Source organism: Festucalex cinctus, chromosome 2 (genome assembly GCF_051991245.1).
Source record: "Festucalex cinctus isolate MCC-2025b chromosome 2, RoL_Fcin_1.0, whole genome shotgun sequence".
Classification (NCBI taxonomy): Eukaryota; Metazoa; Chordata; class Actinopteri; order Syngnathiformes; family Syngnathidae; genus Festucalex; species Festucalex cinctus.
The window spans coordinates 23,418,810-23,440,088 of NC_135412.1; the positions used below are offsets into that span (position 1 = coordinate 23,418,810).

A 21,279-nucleotide genomic window follows, 5' to 3' on the forward strand; every position below is an offset into this window, starting at 1 on the left:
GGTGTTTTGTTTTGTTTTTGTTTTTTTTACCAGCACCCTAACTCAAGCTCAGCTGACTGCAGAGCAAATAGGTGAAATAGGCCTCTATAATCTTAAAAAAAAAATTGCTCTCAAGTGCTTTTCAGATCTCACATTTGTACATTTTTCATAAGCATATTTTTGCTAATTAGCATTACTTGTGAAATGTGCCTCTGCCTTCCGTTCTATTGCACACGAAGCGCTCACGACATGACAGACGACCACCTGGGCCACCAGGGCGGTCCCATTGTACGCGTGTTGCTTATCGCACCGGTCCCAGTCCTCGGCGCGCGGACAGCCTCATATTGCTCACATTGTTTGAGTTTGCGCGAAGAGGGGGGAGGGGCTTGAAAGGGAGACGGATGGGGCAAACGCGGGTCTCGTCTCCCGGTTTGAAACGGAAGCAGTCTGCCATTCGTGGATACTGCGGAGGCATAGCCATGCATCAAAAACGCGTTTGCGTCATTAGCTTCATGTCGCCTGGCGAGAGTGATAAAATAAAAAGAAAATGTTGCTCGTTTAATTCTTCAGCAGCAGACTCGCTTTCGCAATGACAATGTGGCTTCTTCAGTTTAGTTCAATAAGTAAAACCGCTTCAAAGTCCAATTTAAGCTTCTCACTGCACAACGTTATTATATAGCATCTTTTCCACTTTGTTTCCAGCGGATGCTTTTATCGAGTCGCCCTCGAGCCCCACACCAATAACCTCAAACTCAACTTTCACTTTTTTTTTTCCCTTGGTGGGTTGCTCGCCACTCATGATCTTGCGTGGTGCCAGCTTTAGAAAAGTGAATTTTACAAAGATGGGAAAAAAAAAATATCACCTGATGTTAAAGCTTCATGCTGCTCGCCAGTGGGTCAATGGAACAAACTGCTTCCTTTCACCAGCCATTAAATAAACGTTTCAAAAGAGCTCAGCAGTGAGCTGAAACCAGAGTGGCAGGTTGAAAACATCATAAACAGATCTTATTTTCACTCTTAGTCAAGTCATCTATCATACCCTTAACATCAGGTGTGTCCAAACCACATACAGAAAAATGGAAGGACGGAAAGGCCACTTTTTGTTATGTTCTGGGGTTGGATCCCAAAAATGCAGACACAAATAAGAGTTTAACACTTTATTCGCATAACATCAAGCGGCGTGGAACTAACTTGACTGGACCAGAAACAACGAGAAGGCATCATGGAAGCAGAGGCATGAAACTAGCATGGGCAGATGAACAGATGAGCTGGTGGCCAGATGACAGATGAATAATTCGGCACCAATACACTTCTCTGTCAGACTTATATCGACTGTGAATGGATCTGATAGGCTGCGGCTAGACATGTGGCTAACAGGACTGACATGGAATTATGATTGGCTGTTAACCAGATAAAGAGATTAAAGATTCCTGACATCACATAGCTTCTGACTTCACATAGCTTCTGACCAGTTGAAACTAGTTGCTGGTTACATGCTGATTGCATCAGTTCAAATCAGACACTTGCCACAAACAAAACAGTCATGACACTTTTATTATGAAAAATTCTAAAATCAACCAAGCAAGCAATTATATTTTGTGTCTGTTCACATTAATGAACTGCTACATAACGGTGACTAATTTCTTAAGATTTTGGGGTGTCCAACATCCCCGTATCCCACTAGACTAGATCAACCCCCTGTACTGAACAGCAGCCAAATCTCCACATTCAGAATCCAAACAAGAGCAAACGGCAGTAAGCTAACAGTGACCATCCATCCATTTCCTTGACTGCTTACTCCTCACTGGGGTCGCGCGGGCGCTGGAGCCTATCCCAGCCAGCTTCGGGCAGTAGGCGGGGTACACCCTGGACTGGTTGCCAGCCAATTGCAGGGCACCCAGAGATGAACAACCATTCACACTCACACGCACACCAAGGGACAATTCGAAGCGCCCAATTAACCTGCCAAGCTTGTCTTTGGAATGTGGGAGGAGACCGGAGTACCCGGAGAAGAACCACGCAGGCACGGGGAGAACATGCAAACTCCACCCAGGAAGGCCGGAGCCTAGACTCGAACCCGAGTCCTCAGAACTGGGAGGCGGATGTGCTAACCTTGAAGAGAAATTGTATTATTACATTGTTAAATTCAATTCAAATTCAATTATTAAATAATTGATTCATGCTTTTAATAATCGATTTTGGGCTTGAAAAGGACAATCAATTCAACATCGATTATTTTTATTTTTTTTTAACTGAGCCTTAGTGCAGTGATAAATTATATTCCAAATTCAAAATAGGTTGTTAACTTGTCAGGGTTTAAAAAAAAAATGCAATAAAACGGTTCCATAATTTGGAATGATCTATTTTGCTATTTAGAGGTCGTGACGGTGTCAGTTGGGCCGCCCCTCCTCATCCTCTATTGGGACGCGGCTGTTTACCACCCAGAGTGGCTGAAAGTTAATTGGCTTCCTTTGAGCAGCTGTACATTTTGCTGTCAGTTGGATGGCCTCCCCTCATTGCCCCGTCGCGTTCAGTCCAAGTGTATTAATGCACCGTGCGGCCCATTGATTCCTAATTCCTCACAATGTCCGCGCCGGGGATAAATATCGCTTGGCACGGTCGTCTTCCGGCTTCATTGTAATCAACATGGCTATCGATCGCCTGCCTGAGCTCCGTTTGCCTAATTTATTTGAAATCCACTTTCGGTAATAGCGGGCGAAGAAAAAGGCTACATAATTGTGAGCCTCTGAAGAGGAAACGGTGGACAAGCGAGCCGCAAGTGATGAAATATATCTTTCTTTGGCGTATAGGTGGTCCCTGTCAAGTGTGTCTGTCTCGGCAAGATGATGGATGAGGGTTCATCTCGCCGCGATCGATTTTTATCCTCGCATTTGTCTGGGGAGGAGTCAGCGTGAGCTCGCTCGCCACGTCGGGCATCTCCACGCAATACGGTCTGACGTGCGCGCACACACGATTCCCCCGTCAGTGATGAGTCTCCCGTTCCGACGGAGGCGTAGTCGACTCGTGTTTATTGTCTGAAGAGTACAATGACCGTCTCCCATCTCCCTCCTTGCCAAGGTGTTTTTTTTATCGATCCAGACGCAAAGTGGCGTCAACTTGTTGAACATCTCGGCTCCAACGCTTCAATTGGCCCAGTTGGCCTCGCCTGGTTGCACTCTCTGATTTCATGTCAAGCATACGTGTATTTATTTCCCCGTCTGCAATGTGTGCGGGTTGTCCGTGCTGCCAAACGGCTCTTTGTGTGTCCCGCCCTCATACAGGCCATTGAGCGACAAATGGAGGCTGCAAATCTACGTTGCTTCTGTCCGCCCCACGGTTGTTGTTTCTGATTTAAAACAAGGTTTGCATGCCACGTCTTCCATGTGACCCCATTGGAAAGACGCTGGTTGCTGATTCAGCGTGAAAATCATTCATGATTCGAGTCTTTGCCAAGTCACACCAATAGACTTCTCGTGTGAGGTCATGTTGAAGTGCGCCTCTTGCGGTGGAGGGCAGGGCGTCAATGCGAGTGAATTACAAAACAATCAGTGTAAGCTAGAAAGTAGGTCAAACAGTTGATAAATCAGCGAGCAACGCTAAAAGACGAGCACGGTGGCTAGCGCCAAACTACGACGCAACTGCTTTGCACCCACAAAAAGTACGTGGATATGCTCAGGTCATTTGATGTCGGGTAGTTTGTCTCTTTTTCATATACAGTGGGTCATATATACCACATTTTAGATTTCAATAAAGAAGTGTTTGGTGAATGCACGTAGGAAACTGATGGGGTTCAGTACCACCAACAAGGTTAATTAAGAACGACTGACATAAGGTATGTTGAGAAGAAGCCGCACTGAATTCAATTTCGGTTTAAGTGCGTTGTAACATGATTAATATACCAAGAAATCATTTCTTTTGGCTTCTACTTTCTCCTCAGGGAATGATGTACCTGGAAGAAAGGCGACTGGTCCACAGGGACTTGGCAGCCCGCAACGTCCTCGTCAAGTCACCCAATCACATCAAGATCACCGACTTTGGCCTCGCGCGGCTGCTGGACGCTGACGAGAAGGAATACAACGCTGACGGGGGCAAGGTCAGTGTAAGTCTCTTTGTGCTTGCCCTTATCCACACGCAGCTCACATTCAAAATGGAGAAAGAGATATTACTGAAAGTAGGAAAAAAACCTTGCGTCGCTGGTGGTGACTGAGAAAACACGAATCTTAAAGAAGCACAAAAAGTATCCCTCTTTTTTTTATTATTATTTTTTTTATTGCTTCTGACATTTAGGTTTAGGTTTTGCATTATATTCATGTCTAATTTTGGCTACACTAACCTAGAGTTTTTATATTTTCCTCCTACATCTTCCCAAAGTGTTGATCCAAACAATGAGCATGTTATTAAATGATCAAATGTCCATGACTTAGTCAGATGTGAGTTGAACACACAGACTACATCATATGCGGGGTCCAAAGTTCCAAAGTTATCATGTGGAAGCAACTTTCATCCAGGTCCAGACGGTGCATTTCACATATGTTAAAAATATTTTTTTTTTTAAGTATTTAATAATTAATGAATAATTATAATAATACAAAATAATAATAAAAGTAATAATAATAATAGTAATAATAATAATAATAATAATAATAATAATAATAATCATAATAATAATAATGTAATGTTTACATTTTTAGCATTTTAAGTCTTTGTCAATTCCTTTATGATAATGTAAGCTGATCTTACAAAAGCACATTCAATTGCAACCAGATCATGAAGGAACTGACAGACTTAAAATGATAAAAACTAAAACATAATAATAATAATAATAATAATAATACTTATAATACGTATAATAATAATAATAATAATAATAATAATAATAATAATAATAATACCCTGCGATTGGCTGGCAACCAGTCCAGAGTGTACCCCGCCTACTGCTCAAAGCCAGCTGGGATAGGCTCCAGCACCCCCCGCGACCCTTGTGAGGAATAAGAGGTCAAGAAAAGGGATGGATGGATAATAATAATAATAATAATAATAATAACAACAACAACAATAATAATAATAATAGTAATAATAGTAATACTAATTGTAATTATTATTATTATTATTATTATTATTATTATTATTACTAGACAAAGACTTAAAATGATAAAAATTAAAACATAATAATAATAATAGTAATAATAATAATAGTAATAAAGTTGTAAAGTTTTATTGTTGTTGTTATTATTATTATTATTATTATTATTATTATTATTATTATAGTAACAAAATTAATATTAATAATATTATTATTGTAATAATAATAATTGCAATAATAATAATTATTATTATTGTAATAATAATAATAATTATTATTATTATTGTAATAATAATAATCATCATCATCATCATCATACTGCGATTGGTTGGCAACCAGTCCAGGGTGTCCCCCGCCTACTGCCCAGAGCCAGCTGAGATAGGCGCCAGCAGCCCCCGCGACCCTTGTGAGGAATAAGCGGTCAAGAAAATGGATGGATGGATCATCATCATAATAATAAATATTGTTATTATTGTTATTGTTTTAATTTTTATCATTTTCAGTCTTTGTCAGTTCCTTTACGATCTGGTTGTAATTTAATTTACTTTTGAGGATCTGCTTACATTTTGTTTCCTTGTATCAGAAAATTGTTCTGGGTTATCTTTGCTTAGTTATTAGGATGCTAGAATATTGACTCATTAATTACGCAGGAGATAAATATTTCTAGCTCAAATATCACGTTGTATACAACAAAAAAAGTGTTTTGTTGTAAAAGTGTAGCACGTGTGTAATTGCAGGTTTGTTGTCTTGTGGCCGCCCTGGCCCCACACAGCCTGCTGTTAACAGGCCATCACCTGTTGAGGCAAATGAGCAAAAGCATCTCATTTATCACCTTAAAAAGCACACTCGCAATTGATTGACAATTGCTGGTTGAAGCTGCAGCTAATCGCTCACCACACTTGAGTAATATTGAGCAAAGCGCCGCTGCCTGGAAGCGCCATCAATACGTCAATAGCTCACAAACGGTCGCTCCAAGTAGCAAACGGCTGATGCTAAAGCAGAGATCAACTGCAATTCAGGTGTAAATAATCATATTTCTATCTCACTTTCAAAACTCTTTCCCTTCTCAGATGCCTGTTAAATGGATGGCTCTCGAGTGCATCCACTACAGGAAGTTCACTCATCAGAGCGATGTGTGGAGTTATGGTGAGTGCAAAGAAATTCAATGAATTATTCATTCTTATTCATGTCAGTCTTCCATCCGTATGCTCACACCCGTGGCTGAAATAACCATGAAATTCTGTTTGTTTACGTTTCATTGTTTGTATTTGCACTGATTGATGAGCCTTTTTTTTTTTTTTTTTTTTTTTGCCCCTGCATCCATCAGGAGTGACCATCTGGGAGCTAATGACGTTTGGAGGCAAACCGTACGACGGCATATCAACGAGGGAGATCCCGGACATCCTCGAAAAAGGAGAGCGACTGCCCCAGCCGCCCATTTGCACCATAGATGTCTACATGGTCATGGTCAAATGTAAGAAAACATCATGTATCATTTGGAAAATGTGCCACACTGGTAAGGACCAGAGACTCAAAACTCAGGCAAAATAAAGTGAAACTACTATCACGGTGCCGATGAGCAAGGTATCACGGCGTAGGTGCTCTTCCAGGCATGTTGCAAGTGAATTTGGGCAAGAATCTGCACCCTGGTGAACTGTTTTGTGGATCAAACTTAAAAACGTAACCTCTTGAAACCTTTTTGCTTATACACTGAGAACCGAGGCATTCACTAATTTTTGCTTTTCACTCAAGCTTTGGGCCTCGCTACACTCTTTTTGGTTCTCTTTTTCAATTTTCTTTGAATGTGTGTGTTGCATGTGTGTAAATTGAATGGAGGTGAAGTTGATGTGGAAGTAGAAAGTTGGATGATGCAATAATAGTGATCAGATGCAAGGCTGTCCTACAGCATGCAAGCTCATTTCGTTTTCCATTTGGACGACAAACTCCAGCACTTCCTTCATCCAAACCATCCATTGCTTCTTTTTGGCCCACATTCTCCCACGGCTTAATTGAGAACATGGGAGATGGTGTCCGTAGCTTCAGAGGGATCCACCAGCCCAGATTTCCAGGAGGCAGTCAGACAAAAGCCAGTCCAAGATTTGGGCCTTGCCAGCTATTAGCAGCTTGGCTGTCCCTCGCTTCACACTAGACTGGTGGTCGCCAAACTCAAAATGGTGGAATGACTTTTCTCTTGGCCGCAATTACCTGCCGTGAACTTTTCTCTCCACGACTCTCTACTCTCATGTTTGAAACAGCAACAGACAAATGATATGACTCTCAGAGCATGACATCAAAACATATTCCCAAGATGAAAATGTAAATTCAATTGAAATGTCATGCAAGCTAATATTTATTCTCCAGCTCAGAAGCAACGTTGCCCTGCAGCCTTTTAGCCTTACAGTAATGCCAATGGACTCATACTTTCTCGCTGCCTGTGGAGAATAAAAAGTCATCACCTTCTGTATGCACATCTGGGCCCATTTTATTGTAAAACCAAAGAGAGACACTTGACGTCAAACAGAACTGGTCTGCATTTGTCACGTCAGGGGTGTGGTGGTGCACCCAAATGCAGGGAAGCAGGGCGAGGAGGCAAAGAATGCGGTCAAAAAACATGTTGAATAAACAAAAACGGGGAGCTACAAACTAAGAAACCAAAACAACAAAGTACAGAAAGGTGAAACGAGACAAGGCTTGGAACAGAACTGGCAGCATTATGGGAGGAAAATGACAATGAATCGACACAGACAGAGGGGAAACAAGACTAAATACACACACGCTAATTGACACAAGGAAACAGCTGGGCAAGACACAAGTGGCAGAGGGTTCTGGCAAACAGGTGAGCAGGACAATGCTTGACGAGACAATGGGAGACACACAAGGAAAGCAGAACATAACATATCATAAGAGAAACTTAAAGGAACATGATGACAAACTCAAACAAAACCCACTCAAAACTTTGGACCCTGACAAAAGCAAAAACAAAAAAACAAACCAAAACCCAACCCAAACCATGACAGTATTTCTGTAAGGTGGATCCGTTACATCTGACCTCGTTTTGATGAACCCGTTTGATATGAAACGATTGGGTTTATCTGCAGCAGCTCCCCCGAATCACCTTTCCAACGGATGTAAACATGATACAAGCAGCAAAGTCAGCAACTGTGTGTGTTTCCTGTCTAATGAGAACGGACACACCACCTGGCCTTGCACGTCACCTTCAGGGGTTTACTTTGTGTAAGCCAGCTGCGGCCCAACGGAGGGAAAATTGGGCCGGTCCACGAAACCTGCTTCTCTTACCTCATTTGCCACTTTGAGTTGCCCTTGAGCGAGGCCCGCAATCGGGCAAGCTGGCATTTCCGGCAAAGACCAGATGGGCTGCCACCAGCCCAAATGTGCGGCCCATTTGGTGTTGGAAGATGATCAGGATAACAGACAAGATCATCTTCATTCTGCTTCCATATTTGTCCTTTCCAGGCTGGATGATTGATGCCGACAGTCGGCCTAAATTTAAGGAGCTGGCTGCTGAGTTCTGCAGGATGGCCCGGGACCCGCAGCGATATCTGGTCATCCAAGTAAGTTGACGTGAACAGGACTCACACAGAACAGTTATTAAACAACTGATACTAGTAACATCTGCCTGGCCCTCTTTTTTTTTAAAACCTTTTCAGGGAGATGATCGGATGAAGCTGCCCAGCCCCAATGATAGCAAGTTCTTCCAGAGCCTCCTGGATGAGGAGGATCTCGAAGACTTGATGGATGCTGAGGAGTACCTGGTGCCTCGTGGTTTTGATGCAGCTCATCCATCGCATCCAACAAGAGCTCGTGTTGACTCAAACAGAGTAAGCCCACTCCTTAAACGTAAAAAGCCCTGCATTAATCCTTTCTCACCTTTGACCACATAGTTACTCGATCTTCAATTAAAATTCCGAAGGATCCAGTTGCACTGGTGGAGCCAGACTTTTATAATTGGGGGGCCAGTGAGGGCCCAAGCATACTTCAGGGCAGGGGTGGCAAACTGCGGTCCTCGAGGGCCGGTGTCCTGCAGGTTTTGTAGATTTCCCTACTCGAAGTGCAGCTGATTCCAATTAACAGGCTCGTTATCAGGTTTCTGCAGAGCTTGCTGATGAGCTGATCATGAATCAGCTGTGTTGGAGAAGGGAAATATCCAAAACCAGCAGGACTGCGGCCCTCGAGGACCGGATCTCGCCACCCCTGCTTCAGGGTATCCAAAGATCCATCCATCCATCCATCTATCCAAAGATTCGAAAGTATTTAAAGATTAGGCCAAATAATTTGTTTCATGAACACTTAATTTCAATTGGAGTCTCTAAATGTTCAAATATATTTAAGTAAATATTAAGCATACAGGAGATTTTTTTTTGCACATAATGTCAGGTTTACCTGTTTTACATCTATTAAACATGACATAAAAAGGAGAGAAGACAGTTCAAGGCTGGTGAGGAGAGAGGAGAGGAACTAACTGATACAATTCACAACTGCACTCTCTCAAAAAAATCCCCTCCTCACCCTCTCTTTTTATTTGGTTTCCACACCCCTAGTTCCAAAGGTGCTCCAACCCTAATAATGCAAATGCAAAACATAGTTGGAACACAGTGTACTTGTTTGTCTATGCGTGTGTGCATGTGAGTGGAAGATTGCTGAGTACATGTGTGGTCAAGTTTGCAATCATTTCTTAACAGAAAACAGGCGGCCTCAGCAGACTGGCTCTAACCATTCTGCTGCGTTAGCTGTTCTGTTTTTCCGGAGCTTCTTGAGTCATCTTCTGTTAAGATAACATATAGCTAGGCTATGTGAATGTGAGTGTGGAGCAGAGCATTGCAGGCAGAAGCAATTATTCACTGCAGCAAATGTATGATAACTTATATTTACAATTATTCCTGCACATAATGTGCTGTTTATTAAAAATGTACAAAAAAAACTAACTTCAGTGTTTAACATGAATGAAATTTACATGCACTCGTTTCATTTAAGGAGCAAGTCATATTTTCTTGTGTAATTACCCACACATCCTATGATAAAAATATTAAGTTTGTTACACCTACTACTACTACTACTTTATTTACAAACACAAAATGTCATAAATATTAATTAATTATAATGCTATTAAAACCCCCACTTCTAGACAAAAAAAAGTTAGGGTATATGTACTAAGTGTTAAGTATTCTTCAAGCTGTTTTGTGTGTGATGTTTAAATATCTTATTTTGAAATCAATGTGTTTAATTTGGAAGGCCGCGCCGCACTTCTGTTTTATGTCTCCAGTCGTCATTCAGCTCATGCGTTTATTTTTAGCTTGTGCAAAATAACTTATTGATGTCCATCCAAAACAATCTTTTCTGAGCATAAAAGTTATTTGAAACAGTCACTCACGTCTCGCGGGTAAACCAACATGACATTGCCCAAAACATGTAACTTGATAATAATCAGAATCAGCATCGGCCAAAATCTGTTTTAGTCAGCATTGAGACATTCCTTCCAAAACCTTGCGAAATGTTTGCTTACGTTGACCCTAATTTCTTGTCACCCAAATGTAACGTTCATTTGCTCTTTGTTGCGCTCCCCATCGTGTACTTCTATCGTACTGGTTTCTGGTTTATCTTGAATGTTCTGGCCTCCAATTTAAGTGGATATGTCATGTTTTGTTTGAAAATGCCTCTTTGTGTTTGTTAACGTTACATTAGTGGATACAATCCAATATCAAATGTGAGCTGATAAGTGAGTCTGAAACAATTCTTCAAAGAACAAAAGCCGAGACAGTTAAGAGAAGAGAAGAATGTGATGGAGCGATATAACCCTGGAATGTTTCCTCCCTTGTTGTGTTGTTTTTGTAGTTGCACTTGGTGCAATTACTGCTGTAGCACGTGCAGTCGGCACGAGTGCAGAGGAGTGGGCCAGGGTTAAATAGCCTGCAGCAAGCTAACGCAGCTCCACAGCAAACCCTATGCTCTGCATGTCATGTTTTGTTTTCTTGCGGGCTTTTTGCTTCTTTTTCGAGGCTCAGGTGTGCGAATTGTTGCACTGTCTGGCTGCCCCTTCCGGTTCCCTAAGGCCGATGACTACACCCACAGAACTTTTCACCGAATTTTACTTTCAACTGCCAGCTGCGCAGGTCAAAAGTCTCACTCAATTCCAACTGCATTCTTTTTGAGCGTCATTATGCCCTTCATCAAATGGTCAACTTATAGAAGCCTGATTAAGGAACATTTCATTCATTTGGAGCTGCCCAAGAACATAAAACAAGTTAAGTAAATACTAATGTAGTTTATGTCTATGTACATGACGTATGTTCCATCAGCACGCTGTCCCACAACACACAAGGACGATGAAACGTCCAGCATAATAACTGCGTTAGTTTGTCTTTTTAGTTTAAAATGGCTGACCTTAACCAGAATCCCACGTCATGCAAATTCCCATGACTACTACTACTTCTTCTTCTTCTTCTTCTCATCCTTCTTTTCGTCTTTGTTCTCATCTTTCTTCTTCTCGTCCTTCTAATCCTTCTTTTTGTCTGTTCTCGTCTTTCTTCTTCTCGTCCTTCTTCTCCCCCTCCTCCTCCTTCTTTTTCTTCTCCTTTCTCCTCCTTATTCTTCTCCTTTCTTCTTTTTTCTCCTCTTTCTTCTTCTCGTCCTTCTTCTCCCCCTCCTCCTCCTTCTTTTTCTTCTCCTTTCTCCTCCTTATTCTTCTCCTTTCTTCTTTTTTTCTCCTCTTTCTCCTTCTACTTCTCCTATTCTTCTTTTTCTTCTTCTCATTCTTCTTCTTGTCCTTCTTCTCCCCCTCCTTCTTCTTCATTTTCTTCTCCGCTTTCTCCTCCTTTTTCCTTCTTCTCCTTCTTTGTGTTCTTCTTCTCCTTCTTCGTGTTCTTTTTCTTCTTCTTCTCCTTTGTGTTCTTCTTCTTCTTCTCCTTTGTGTCCTTTTTCTTCTTCTTCTCCGTGTTCTTCTTCGTGTTCTTCTTCTTCGTGTTCTTCTTATTCTTATTCTTCTCCACCCCTCCTCCTCCTCCTTCTTCTACTTTTCTTTTTCTTCTTCTTCTTCGTCTTCTTCTTCTTCATCTTGTTTTTTTTCTTGGTAGTCTTCTTCATCTTCTAAATGGGATATGACGAAGATCTTCCGCCGTAAATACCAGGATTTACAGCTCCAGTAGTTGTTGATCATTTTCAATGATAAAAGTTAAATGTATTAAGTTGAAGAAATGTTCAGAAGAGTGGAAATTGTGTATGACGCTTCAAAATGGCTTAATATGGGCGTAAATAATGACTTAATAAAGGACGTAAATCTCCACCACCCTCTCCCCTACGACACATAAAAAGTGAGCGAACACTGATACTACCGAACCGCCTAATACATCTCCACCTCCACTTTGTCTTCTCCAGAATAAGTTTGGCTATCGGGAAGGAGTTCCAAAACTCTCAGACGGTCCTTTGTCGGGGGCCCAGGCGAGTTCAAAGCAGGAAGCCGCCTCAAGCCAGGGGCCCACCACGGAGGACCAGCGCTGCAATGGGAACTTGCATATGAAGAATCTGAACCAAGCAGGGGGCGAAGACAGCGGGGGGCAGAGGTACAGCGCCGACCCCACCATCTTCCTTGGGGAGAGGGTTCCCAAGGATGAGAATGAGGACGGATACATGACCCCCATGAAAGACAAGAGCTCTAAAGGTACTGAGACAAAAAACACACAAAGAGGATGACATTTCGGTCTCGGTTGCAAGAGTCAGATCAGCTTTCCAAGCCAAAGGAAGTCCTGGCCAGCTAAAAAGACGGCCGAGTGTGTGACCCAAGTCTAAGAAAGATGCAGTTTATGATAGGATGGACAGTACAGACCTTAAACACATCAAATGAGAAACAGCTGCCAAATGGCAACTGCTCTCCAGTATAATAATCAAAGGATGAATGATCACCTGCTGAGGGTTTTTAGTTTGTGAACCAAGAATATTTTTAGAAATGTTTCAGGTGAATTTGGGAAAATCGCAACATCTCGTGAAAATTTGTGCAAATACTGTACGTCTACAACAAGCAGTAAAGGTGATATTTTTTTTTAGAAAGTCCTTAAGTCTTTTTTTATTATTTTTTTTGCTTCATTTTATTTCTGTCCAGCGATTAACACTATTTGACTGTGGTGCGCGTCAGCCTGTGATCGTAATTCAGCCCGTCAACCCTGCTCTCATGCTGATGCCTTTGATTTTTGAGCTTCTCAAAATATAACAAGGCCTGAAGCATAAATGCATCTGATGCAATGTCAAGGAGCGCAAGAGTGGGCAAAATCAATAGGTTTCACACCCCGCTATAATAGCGCTTGGAAGCAACCAAGAGAGGTCGTTTGTTGGCATTTCAGCCCCCGGCAGATGGAGTTTCCGGTGCCAAAGAACTTCTGGCAAGTTGCCTGTCTGCTCCTGAGTGGCTCCCATTATCACCATTATCATGTCCCGTTTCCATCTTCTTTGCTCATTAGCAAGTGACCTAACTATATCTTCTCTCTCTCAATCTCCCTCTCTCGCTAGCTCGTCTTTCTTTCACTCTCTCTCGCTCTCTTGTCTCGTACTCATTTCTTTCAGCTTCCTTTTTTCTCACGTTTTAATTTCTGACAATTTTACTAGTTGATCTGTATGAAGGACCACAACTGCCAAAATTAAAATATGTAAATACAAAAAATAAATATAAATGTTTTTGTATTTATTTCAACATTTATTTTTGTTTATTTTTATTTTTAATAATAAAATAAAAAGGACTCTAAAAATAGAATTCAAAAATTAAATACAAAAAAATAAATATAAATGGTTTTTGTATTTATTTCAACATTTATTTTTGTTTATTTTTATTTTTAATAGAATAAAAAGGGCTCTAAAAATAGAATTCAAAAATTAAACACAAAAAATAAATGTTTTTGCATTTATTTTCACATTTATTTGTATATTGATTTTTATTTTTCGAATCTTGTTTTTTTATTTTTATATTTATTTTTACTTTTACAGATATCAAAATATAATTCAAAACTTAAATGGAAAAATAACCACATATTTTGTGTATTGCCATTTATATTTATTTTTTGTATTTAATTTTTGAGTTATATTTTTTACATCTGTTTTTATTTTCACTTTTATTTATTTATTTATATAATTTTGGCACTTTTGGTCCTCGGTAGAGCTGCCTCACACTTTGGTAAACCCCTCCTTTATTTCTTTCCTTCCTTCTTCTTTTCTGCCTATGTGCTACAGAATACCTGAATCCGATCGAGGAAAACCCCTTTGTGTCACGGCATAAAAACGGGGAGATCCATGCGTTGGACAACCCGGGCTACCACAGCACACCCAGCAGTCAGCCCAAAGGAGAGGACGAGTACATCAACGAGCCCCTCTACTTCAACACCTTTCATAGTGCCGCAGAGACCCTGCGAAGAAACGGTCTGCCTCTTCCCTCCCAGCCTCCCTCGTCCATCTCGGTCACCACCTCAGGGTCCCACCTCCCGCTTAGCATCCAGACCGGCCTGCCTCGCTACCCGCTGCCCCCGGCTCAGCCCTCTCCATCTGGCGTGCCCTGCCACCACGGTACGCTGACCCACATCCTCCACGCCCACCACGCCGCCAAACCCGCGGGACAAGCCGGCGTTGCCGTCGGCGTCTCCACCGGTCCGAGCCAAACCGGAACGACTGCCCTGGCTTCGGTGTGCCAGTCAGGTGTCCCGTCCGGCGCGGCCCCCGTCGGGCACAGCGGCCTGCCAGCCTACCAGAGCCTCGCGGCATTGCCGCCCGCCAGCCTGCTGAAACACGGAGGACAGACGGCAGGTAAAGCCGCCGGAAAGAAGCTGAAGGTGACCTTTGACAATCCGGAGTACTGGCAGCACAGCTTGCCGCCCAAACCATCTGACGGCACCCAGAGCGGGGCCGCCAGTTCGAAGCTCTACTACAAGCAGAACGGACACAGAACGGTAGCTGAAAACCCGGAATACATGTCGGAGTTTTCCCTCAAATCTGGCCCAGTTCTGCCGCCGCCTCCCTACCGGCAAAGGAATACTGTGGTCTAAATTGAGCCTCAATGTGACTCCAGTACTGACCTGTATAAATGACTGGATAGCCGATAGCCCATACGCGCCCGTGCAAGCCGTTGAAGTCACACGGCGGCCATCTTGTTAGTCCCACCTCACGAGCAGACTACTGCATCAACTATACGTATACATGCAGATGAGATATATACAGCTTGTAGGCAGTTAGTATCATGCTGCATTGGAGGATGGTCGGAAGTAGGATATATCCAAGTTGGTTTTTCCCAGTTCCAACCTGAAAGAGTTTGCGGAGAAAGTAAACAACCCAAATGGGGGATAGTGGTAAATTTTTTTTTTTTTTTTTTTTTTTTTGGTTCTTAAAACTCATTTTGACCTCCAGCAAACTTAACTTTCTCGTTATTTTTGCTTCATTTATTGTTTTTATCTTATTTCATAAGCATTTTTCCATACAATTCAGTAGTTGACCGTATAATTTCATGCCGGGAGATAGCGTCATAATGGCACGTACGTTGTGTAACATCAAGTTATGTCACATATTTATAAATGAAGAAAGCTATCGAGTTTTATACTCAAGTAAATTGTCTTTTACCATTCATGGTCTGTGTTTCCAAAGGGGTCGCCATTGTCGAGTGACATCACTTGTAGCCCGTCGGTCAAGTCGGGGTCCTTTTTTTCCGACTTCACAATTGGAATTTCTGAGTTCAAGGGGAGTTCGCGTACACACTTCCTGGTTTGAACTCAGAAAAGTCCCACTTCCGACCATCCTTGAATGCAGCATTAGTATAAGGCTGGAGGCAGGGTGGGGTTTGTGACAGGGTGCTCACTATTTATTTTTTTTAAATAACAAGTGGACGATATGTGCTGTTTTGAAGACCCCCTTTTTCTCTTATCGCTCAGTTCCTTAGACCCCAATATTAGATTTGGCAGAGGCATCTTTTGTTGAATTACAGTTATAATCCTGAATACAAGTTTCCACCTGTACTACACATCATTAAGCATATAATTTATACATGTATTTAGAGAAAGTTGTCAAATGTCTGAAGTCCTCTTGTTGATGTTAATACATTTAAAACACCACAAATCATGCAGTTTCTGCGAAGTCTCAAATGTTCTCCAATTTTGTATACTGTAAATGTATAGGATCGTATGGCGAGAAACGTTTCTTGGGAGGAGCAATATGGCGGCCTCGCGACCTCAAACGTCTCGGCCTATCGGCTATCCAGTCATATATATCTACATCAGAGGACTCCAGCCTCCAGAAACCTCTTCAGTCCTCCAAACAGAGCCGCCGTCCATTCAAGACTGTAGCAACCACAGACCCAAACCAATCTCAAGTACTACATTTGTGTCCTGTAGATACAGACTGTGATCTTGGACAACCCGGGAATTTATTGTGGAGGGAGGGAGGAAGTTCCAGACTGTAGCAGGAGTTTTGCTTGATTCCTGTAAAACGACAACTGGTGTCTGAACCCACTGCCAGCAATTCTGCTGTTGGAAAAAGCGGCACAACGCAATGTTTGTTTTTTCTTTCGTTTAGTTTATTTCCCCAATGCATTACTATATTTATGCGCACCAACTAACCTACGGAAGACTTGAAACAAGCTTTTACTTGGCTAGAGGAAGGACGAACAAATGGAGGTAACAAGTGTGAAAGCTGATGAGTCGTGCGCTCACATTTTTGTTGTTTCATCAGAGAGGTGAAAAGCTCTATTGATATTGACACATATATTTTGCCCAAAACGCAGAGGCCATCTTATGACGCCATGTTCAATCATCCCTTAAAGCAATTGTAGAAGAGAAAAAAAAGAAATCAAAGATATCTTTAGCCGGCCAAAGCTGTGTCATGGAAATTCAAGGATCAGTTTTCTTATGCGAATTGAGAGAAATTTGTACATAAAAAAATATAATGTGCTATATTTTAGAACCTGTAAAGACAAAACAGTCTGCAAACATGCAAGACATGTTTGTTGTAATACTGCAATATATTTTTGCACAGAAACATTATACCTTGACATCATTTTCTTAACAGATTTACCCCTTTTTTGGTCACGAAATAATGATCGGTAACGTAATGTTGTGTACAAAAAAAGACCCTGTTACTTTTAAGGGAAGGCAAAAGGCAGAAAGGCAAAACTACAGTATTTAGAAAGTACATGTAATTATATACTCAACAAAATAGAAACTTTTGTTTTTGCTCCCATCTTTTATGAGATGAACTCAGAGCTCTCAAACTTCTTCTACATACACAATATCAGCATTTCCCTCAAATATTATTCACGAACCAGTCTACATCTGTGATAATGCGCACTTTTCCGTTGCCGAGATAATACAACCCACCTGCAGTTTTGTTTTATTGTGTGGCACTCTGGGAACCCAGAAAATGTAACCAAACTGGACTTTTCAGAGTGGCCTTTTATCGTGGGCGGTTTACCTGTGCACTAATCATGGCGTCTAATATATTGTAAAAAATATCAATATCGCGATATTGGCTCATGGAATATGCATATCGCAAAGATGTGCAATAAGTTTCATATGGAATTTTATGCTTTTATCTGAATTTGACCAGTCAGCCGCTAACTAAAATGTGGCAGCACCATCCAATAGTTGAACATTATCGAGAGGTAATTACAATTAATTAAGATTATATTGAGTTTGCTTATTTTTCTGCATGAAAACATGTAATTCTTTTATTAGATAATAAAAATGTCATTTCTTTAGATAGACGTTAAATATCGCAATAATATCTATTGCTATATTCAGCAACCATATTGAATATCGCACGATTTTCCAATATCGTGCAGCCCTAGTGTCTAATCAGTATCTGGATATGGCACACCTGTGAAGTAAGATGGGATGGATTATCTCGGCAAAGGAGAAGTGCTCACTATCACAGATTTACACGTTTGTTAAAAATATTTGAGAGAAGTTGTGATATTTTATATGTGGAATGTTTAGATTTTTCAGTTCATCTCATGAAAAAAGAAATGGGAGCAAAAAACAAAAGTGTTGTGTTAACATTTTTGTCAAGGATATATCAATATCATGAATTATAACACAGGCACCAAAAAATGTCTTCTAAAGTTAAGAATGATTTTTTTTATCACATTGGTTGTGAGTTGATCACGACAAACAAACAAAAAGGAACATTTTTGAAAAGTTGATCTGTGCACCTGCAAAAAAAAAAACGTCTGTAATTGCCGTCATCTGCCAATTACTGCAACTGTTACTTTGAAAAGAAATACTACGTGCTCATTTACACTTAGCATGCGCACGTTTGGTCTCCGTTTTCACAGATGGTCACTATTTACATGCAAATAATAACATACTTGCATCCTGGCTTCAACGTTTTTGAATTTTCAAATTACAGTGTTCCCTCGCTATAACGCGCTTCACTTTTCACGGCCTCGCTGTTTCGTGGATTTTCTTAGTGCAATTTTGCATGCATAATTTTTTTTACAGTAATGTACCTATTTCATAACATTTATGAAGGTTTGAATATTGAGAATATTTAAATGAGAGAAATGTGAGAAAATGTCAATGTTTCGATGAGAAAAGTATATAAATTGTGTGGTGAGGGGTTTTATGCTGCATTTGAGGATGGTCGGAAGTCGGACTTTTCTGAGTTCAAATCAGGAAGTGTGTACGGGAACGCCCCCTTTGAACTTGATCCCCGATTTCACCGACCGACTACAACGTGATGTCACTCTACGATGGTGACCCCTTCAGAAACACAATCCGTGAATGGGAAAACACAATTTCCTCGAATATAAAACTAGATAGCTTTCTTTTATTTTTAACTCTTCGATATAACTTGACACAACGTACATGACAGCATGCCGCTCTCTCCCAGCATGAAATTATACGGTCAACTACTCAACTGTATGGAATGCTTATGAAATATGATAAAAACAATAAATGAAGCAAAATTACAAGAGGGTGAGTTTGCTGTTGGTCAAAAATGAGTTTTTAGAACTAAAATAAAAACGATGTATCCACCATTTTGGTTGTTTCATTTCGCCTCGAAACTGTGAAAAACCAACTCGGGATATTTCCGACTTCCGACCATCCTTGAATGCAGCATTAGTGACTCAAAAACATTTATAATAAATATAAAACATAAAGCTAATTACTTTGAGTATTTCATTTATTGCGGGTATTTTTATTTTTTTTTTTTAACCGAACCCTGGTGGAAAACGAGGGAACACTGTATTCTTGTCATGAAGATGAATGGCCAAAACGTTTTCTTATCCATTTACAGTTAAAAACAATATGTATTTGTTTTGTTTTTGACACTCAATGCTGCTCTGTCATACAACCATGTATGATTCTTTCTTCTGCCGAGTCATCCGGAAGCCATTTCAAATGAAACGACATCAAGCTTGCCAACTTCTATCGTTATGTTACTCTCCCTTTTTTTTTTCCTCCTAAAGTTGTTTATTTTGTGTGTGTTCTTTAAATGTGCGCACATGTGCTCAAACCCGAACCTCCCCGTGAAGCACTTTAATCAAGAGGAAAGAGATTTCTTCCAGAAACTTGTTTATCTGTTCGTTCACCACTTCAGAAGTTAGCGAAGATCAGTGGCGCTATACGTCGGCCAAGAGTTCATGAAGGAAACTCTTTGGGGGGGTTGATCGGCTTCAAGAATTTTCTATTTGTGTGTGTGTTTGTTCCCAACAGTAGTCATAATCTTTCTTTGATGGTGCCATGATTATTTAATGAAGGAGTATTTTGTAATCCCGTTTGGAGCTGCAACTCATTGAAATGGAGACGGTATTTAATGTCGGCGGTGAAATATTTATAGCACGTTTGAGCTTGTTTATACGGCGCAAAGGAAGGAGCTGCCAAATGTGGGTTTCAAGGAAAGAGAAAAAGGGACGATGCTGATTTAAAAAAGAGAAAAAAATCTTACGTTTGCCCCAGATCAGTGCGCAATGTCGATGTTTTGAATCGAGAGTGAGGCTGAGGACGCCGCTGGCCTCGCGTGGTCTCTTTCTGCAGTCTGGAAAACTTCTTTGCGTAAGCGCAACTCTTCATGGAAGCAATAATTTCCTCTCCTGGAGCGACATTCAACATAAACATCCTTCTCGCTTTTGTTGACATCACATTTTGGTGTTTCTTCTATTGTTGATGTGATCGCCTTCCGTGGTGTGTGATTGTCAGCCATGTTTTTCTTCAGCCCGAGTGAGCAGCTTCTCTGTTGCGCGTGGTGTCTTCTTCGTGTCTTTCCTTTATATCATACGATCTTCTTTCATGTTTCCTTCAGTGAATAAAGTCCTCCTCCGTGTGTCCTTAACACCACGTGATCCATTTCAATTTCAGCTGCTTCCGTGTTTCCGATAAAGTTGTTTCATGTTGTTTAATTTCCTCCATGTGATCGTTCTTAATCCGTGTATCGTTCATTCAGTCGTTTTTCCAAACAAAACAGGAAGTACAAAAAAAAAAGACTTGTTTACTTTTTATTCGTTCCAAAAAAGAAAATGGTGAAAACGGAGAACGACTCATTTTCCAATTTTGTGCAAAAATGGAGAATGGGAAACACGGACAACGGGCAATTTGAGATGTTTCATCCCGTTTGGATATTTGCACTTGACACAAGTTGTGTGACCTGGAAGCGAGTTGTTTTTTTTTTGTTTTTTTTTGTTTTGTTTTTTTATCTGACTCGTGGCCGTGCACTGATCTGTATATATTACTGGAGAAGCACTAAAAGAAAAAGAATAAATATTAAATATAAAATAAAAAATAATTACCACCCCGCCAACCACCAATCCCACACCCCCCGGCCCTATATAAGAGCGTACGAACTGCTGTATATGTCTAATATGTACGTATGCATATCTGCTCACGAGATGGGAATGGTAAGATGGCCGCCCTTGTAATGCGCGGAGGCTGGCGCAGCGGGACAGCAAAAAAAAAAAGGGAGAGCAATTGTAGACCACAAAATAAAGTTCATTTAAAAAAAAAAGAAAAAAAAAAGAGTTGGCTCGACGCCACCGCACATTACAATAGCCGTAGGCTTTCACGCCATACCATTAAAAAACATTCCCTGTCAAAAAGGAGAAAGAAAAAAAAAAAAACTACCCAGCTCCACAAAAACAAAGCAGCGCCACCCCGTGGCTTGGTGCCACACTGCCGATTGTTACACCCTGTGGCTTTAACGGCTTGCATGGGCATGTATGAGCTATCGGCTATCCAGTAATATATACA

At 41.0% G+C, this 21,279-nt stretch overlaps 1 protein-coding gene across 4 annotated transcripts in view; it reads left to right on the forward strand.

Annotated features, from left to right (window-relative positions):
* The window catches only part of LOC144014190 (receptor tyrosine-protein kinase erbB-4-like), a 260,722-nt gene extending 240,209 nt beyond the window's left edge, over nucleotides 1-20,513 (forward strand). For 2 of the 4 annotated variants that reach the window (XM_077513792.1, XM_077513793.1), the window contains exons 21-27: nucleotides 3,917-4,078; nucleotides 6,133-6,208; nucleotides 6,390-6,536; nucleotides 8,537-8,634; nucleotides 8,731-8,901; nucleotides 12,452-12,734; nucleotides 14,291-20,513. In XM_077513792.1, coding sequence (XP_077369918.1) covers nucleotides 3,917-4,078; nucleotides 6,133-6,208; nucleotides 6,390-6,536; nucleotides 8,537-8,634; nucleotides 8,731-8,901; nucleotides 12,452-12,734; nucleotides 14,291-15,096 — 1,743 coding nt within the window. In that variant the 3' untranslated portion in view covers nucleotides 15,097-20,513. Of the gene's footprint in view, nucleotides 1-3,916; nucleotides 4,079-6,132; nucleotides 6,209-6,389; nucleotides 6,537-8,536; nucleotides 8,635-8,730; nucleotides 8,902-12,451; nucleotides 13,348-14,290 lie in introns of those variants that run through there. The other 2 variants (XM_077513794.1, XM_077513795.1) reach the window with 2 other exon arrangements.
* Nucleotides 20,514-21,279: the final 766 nt, after the last annotated feature.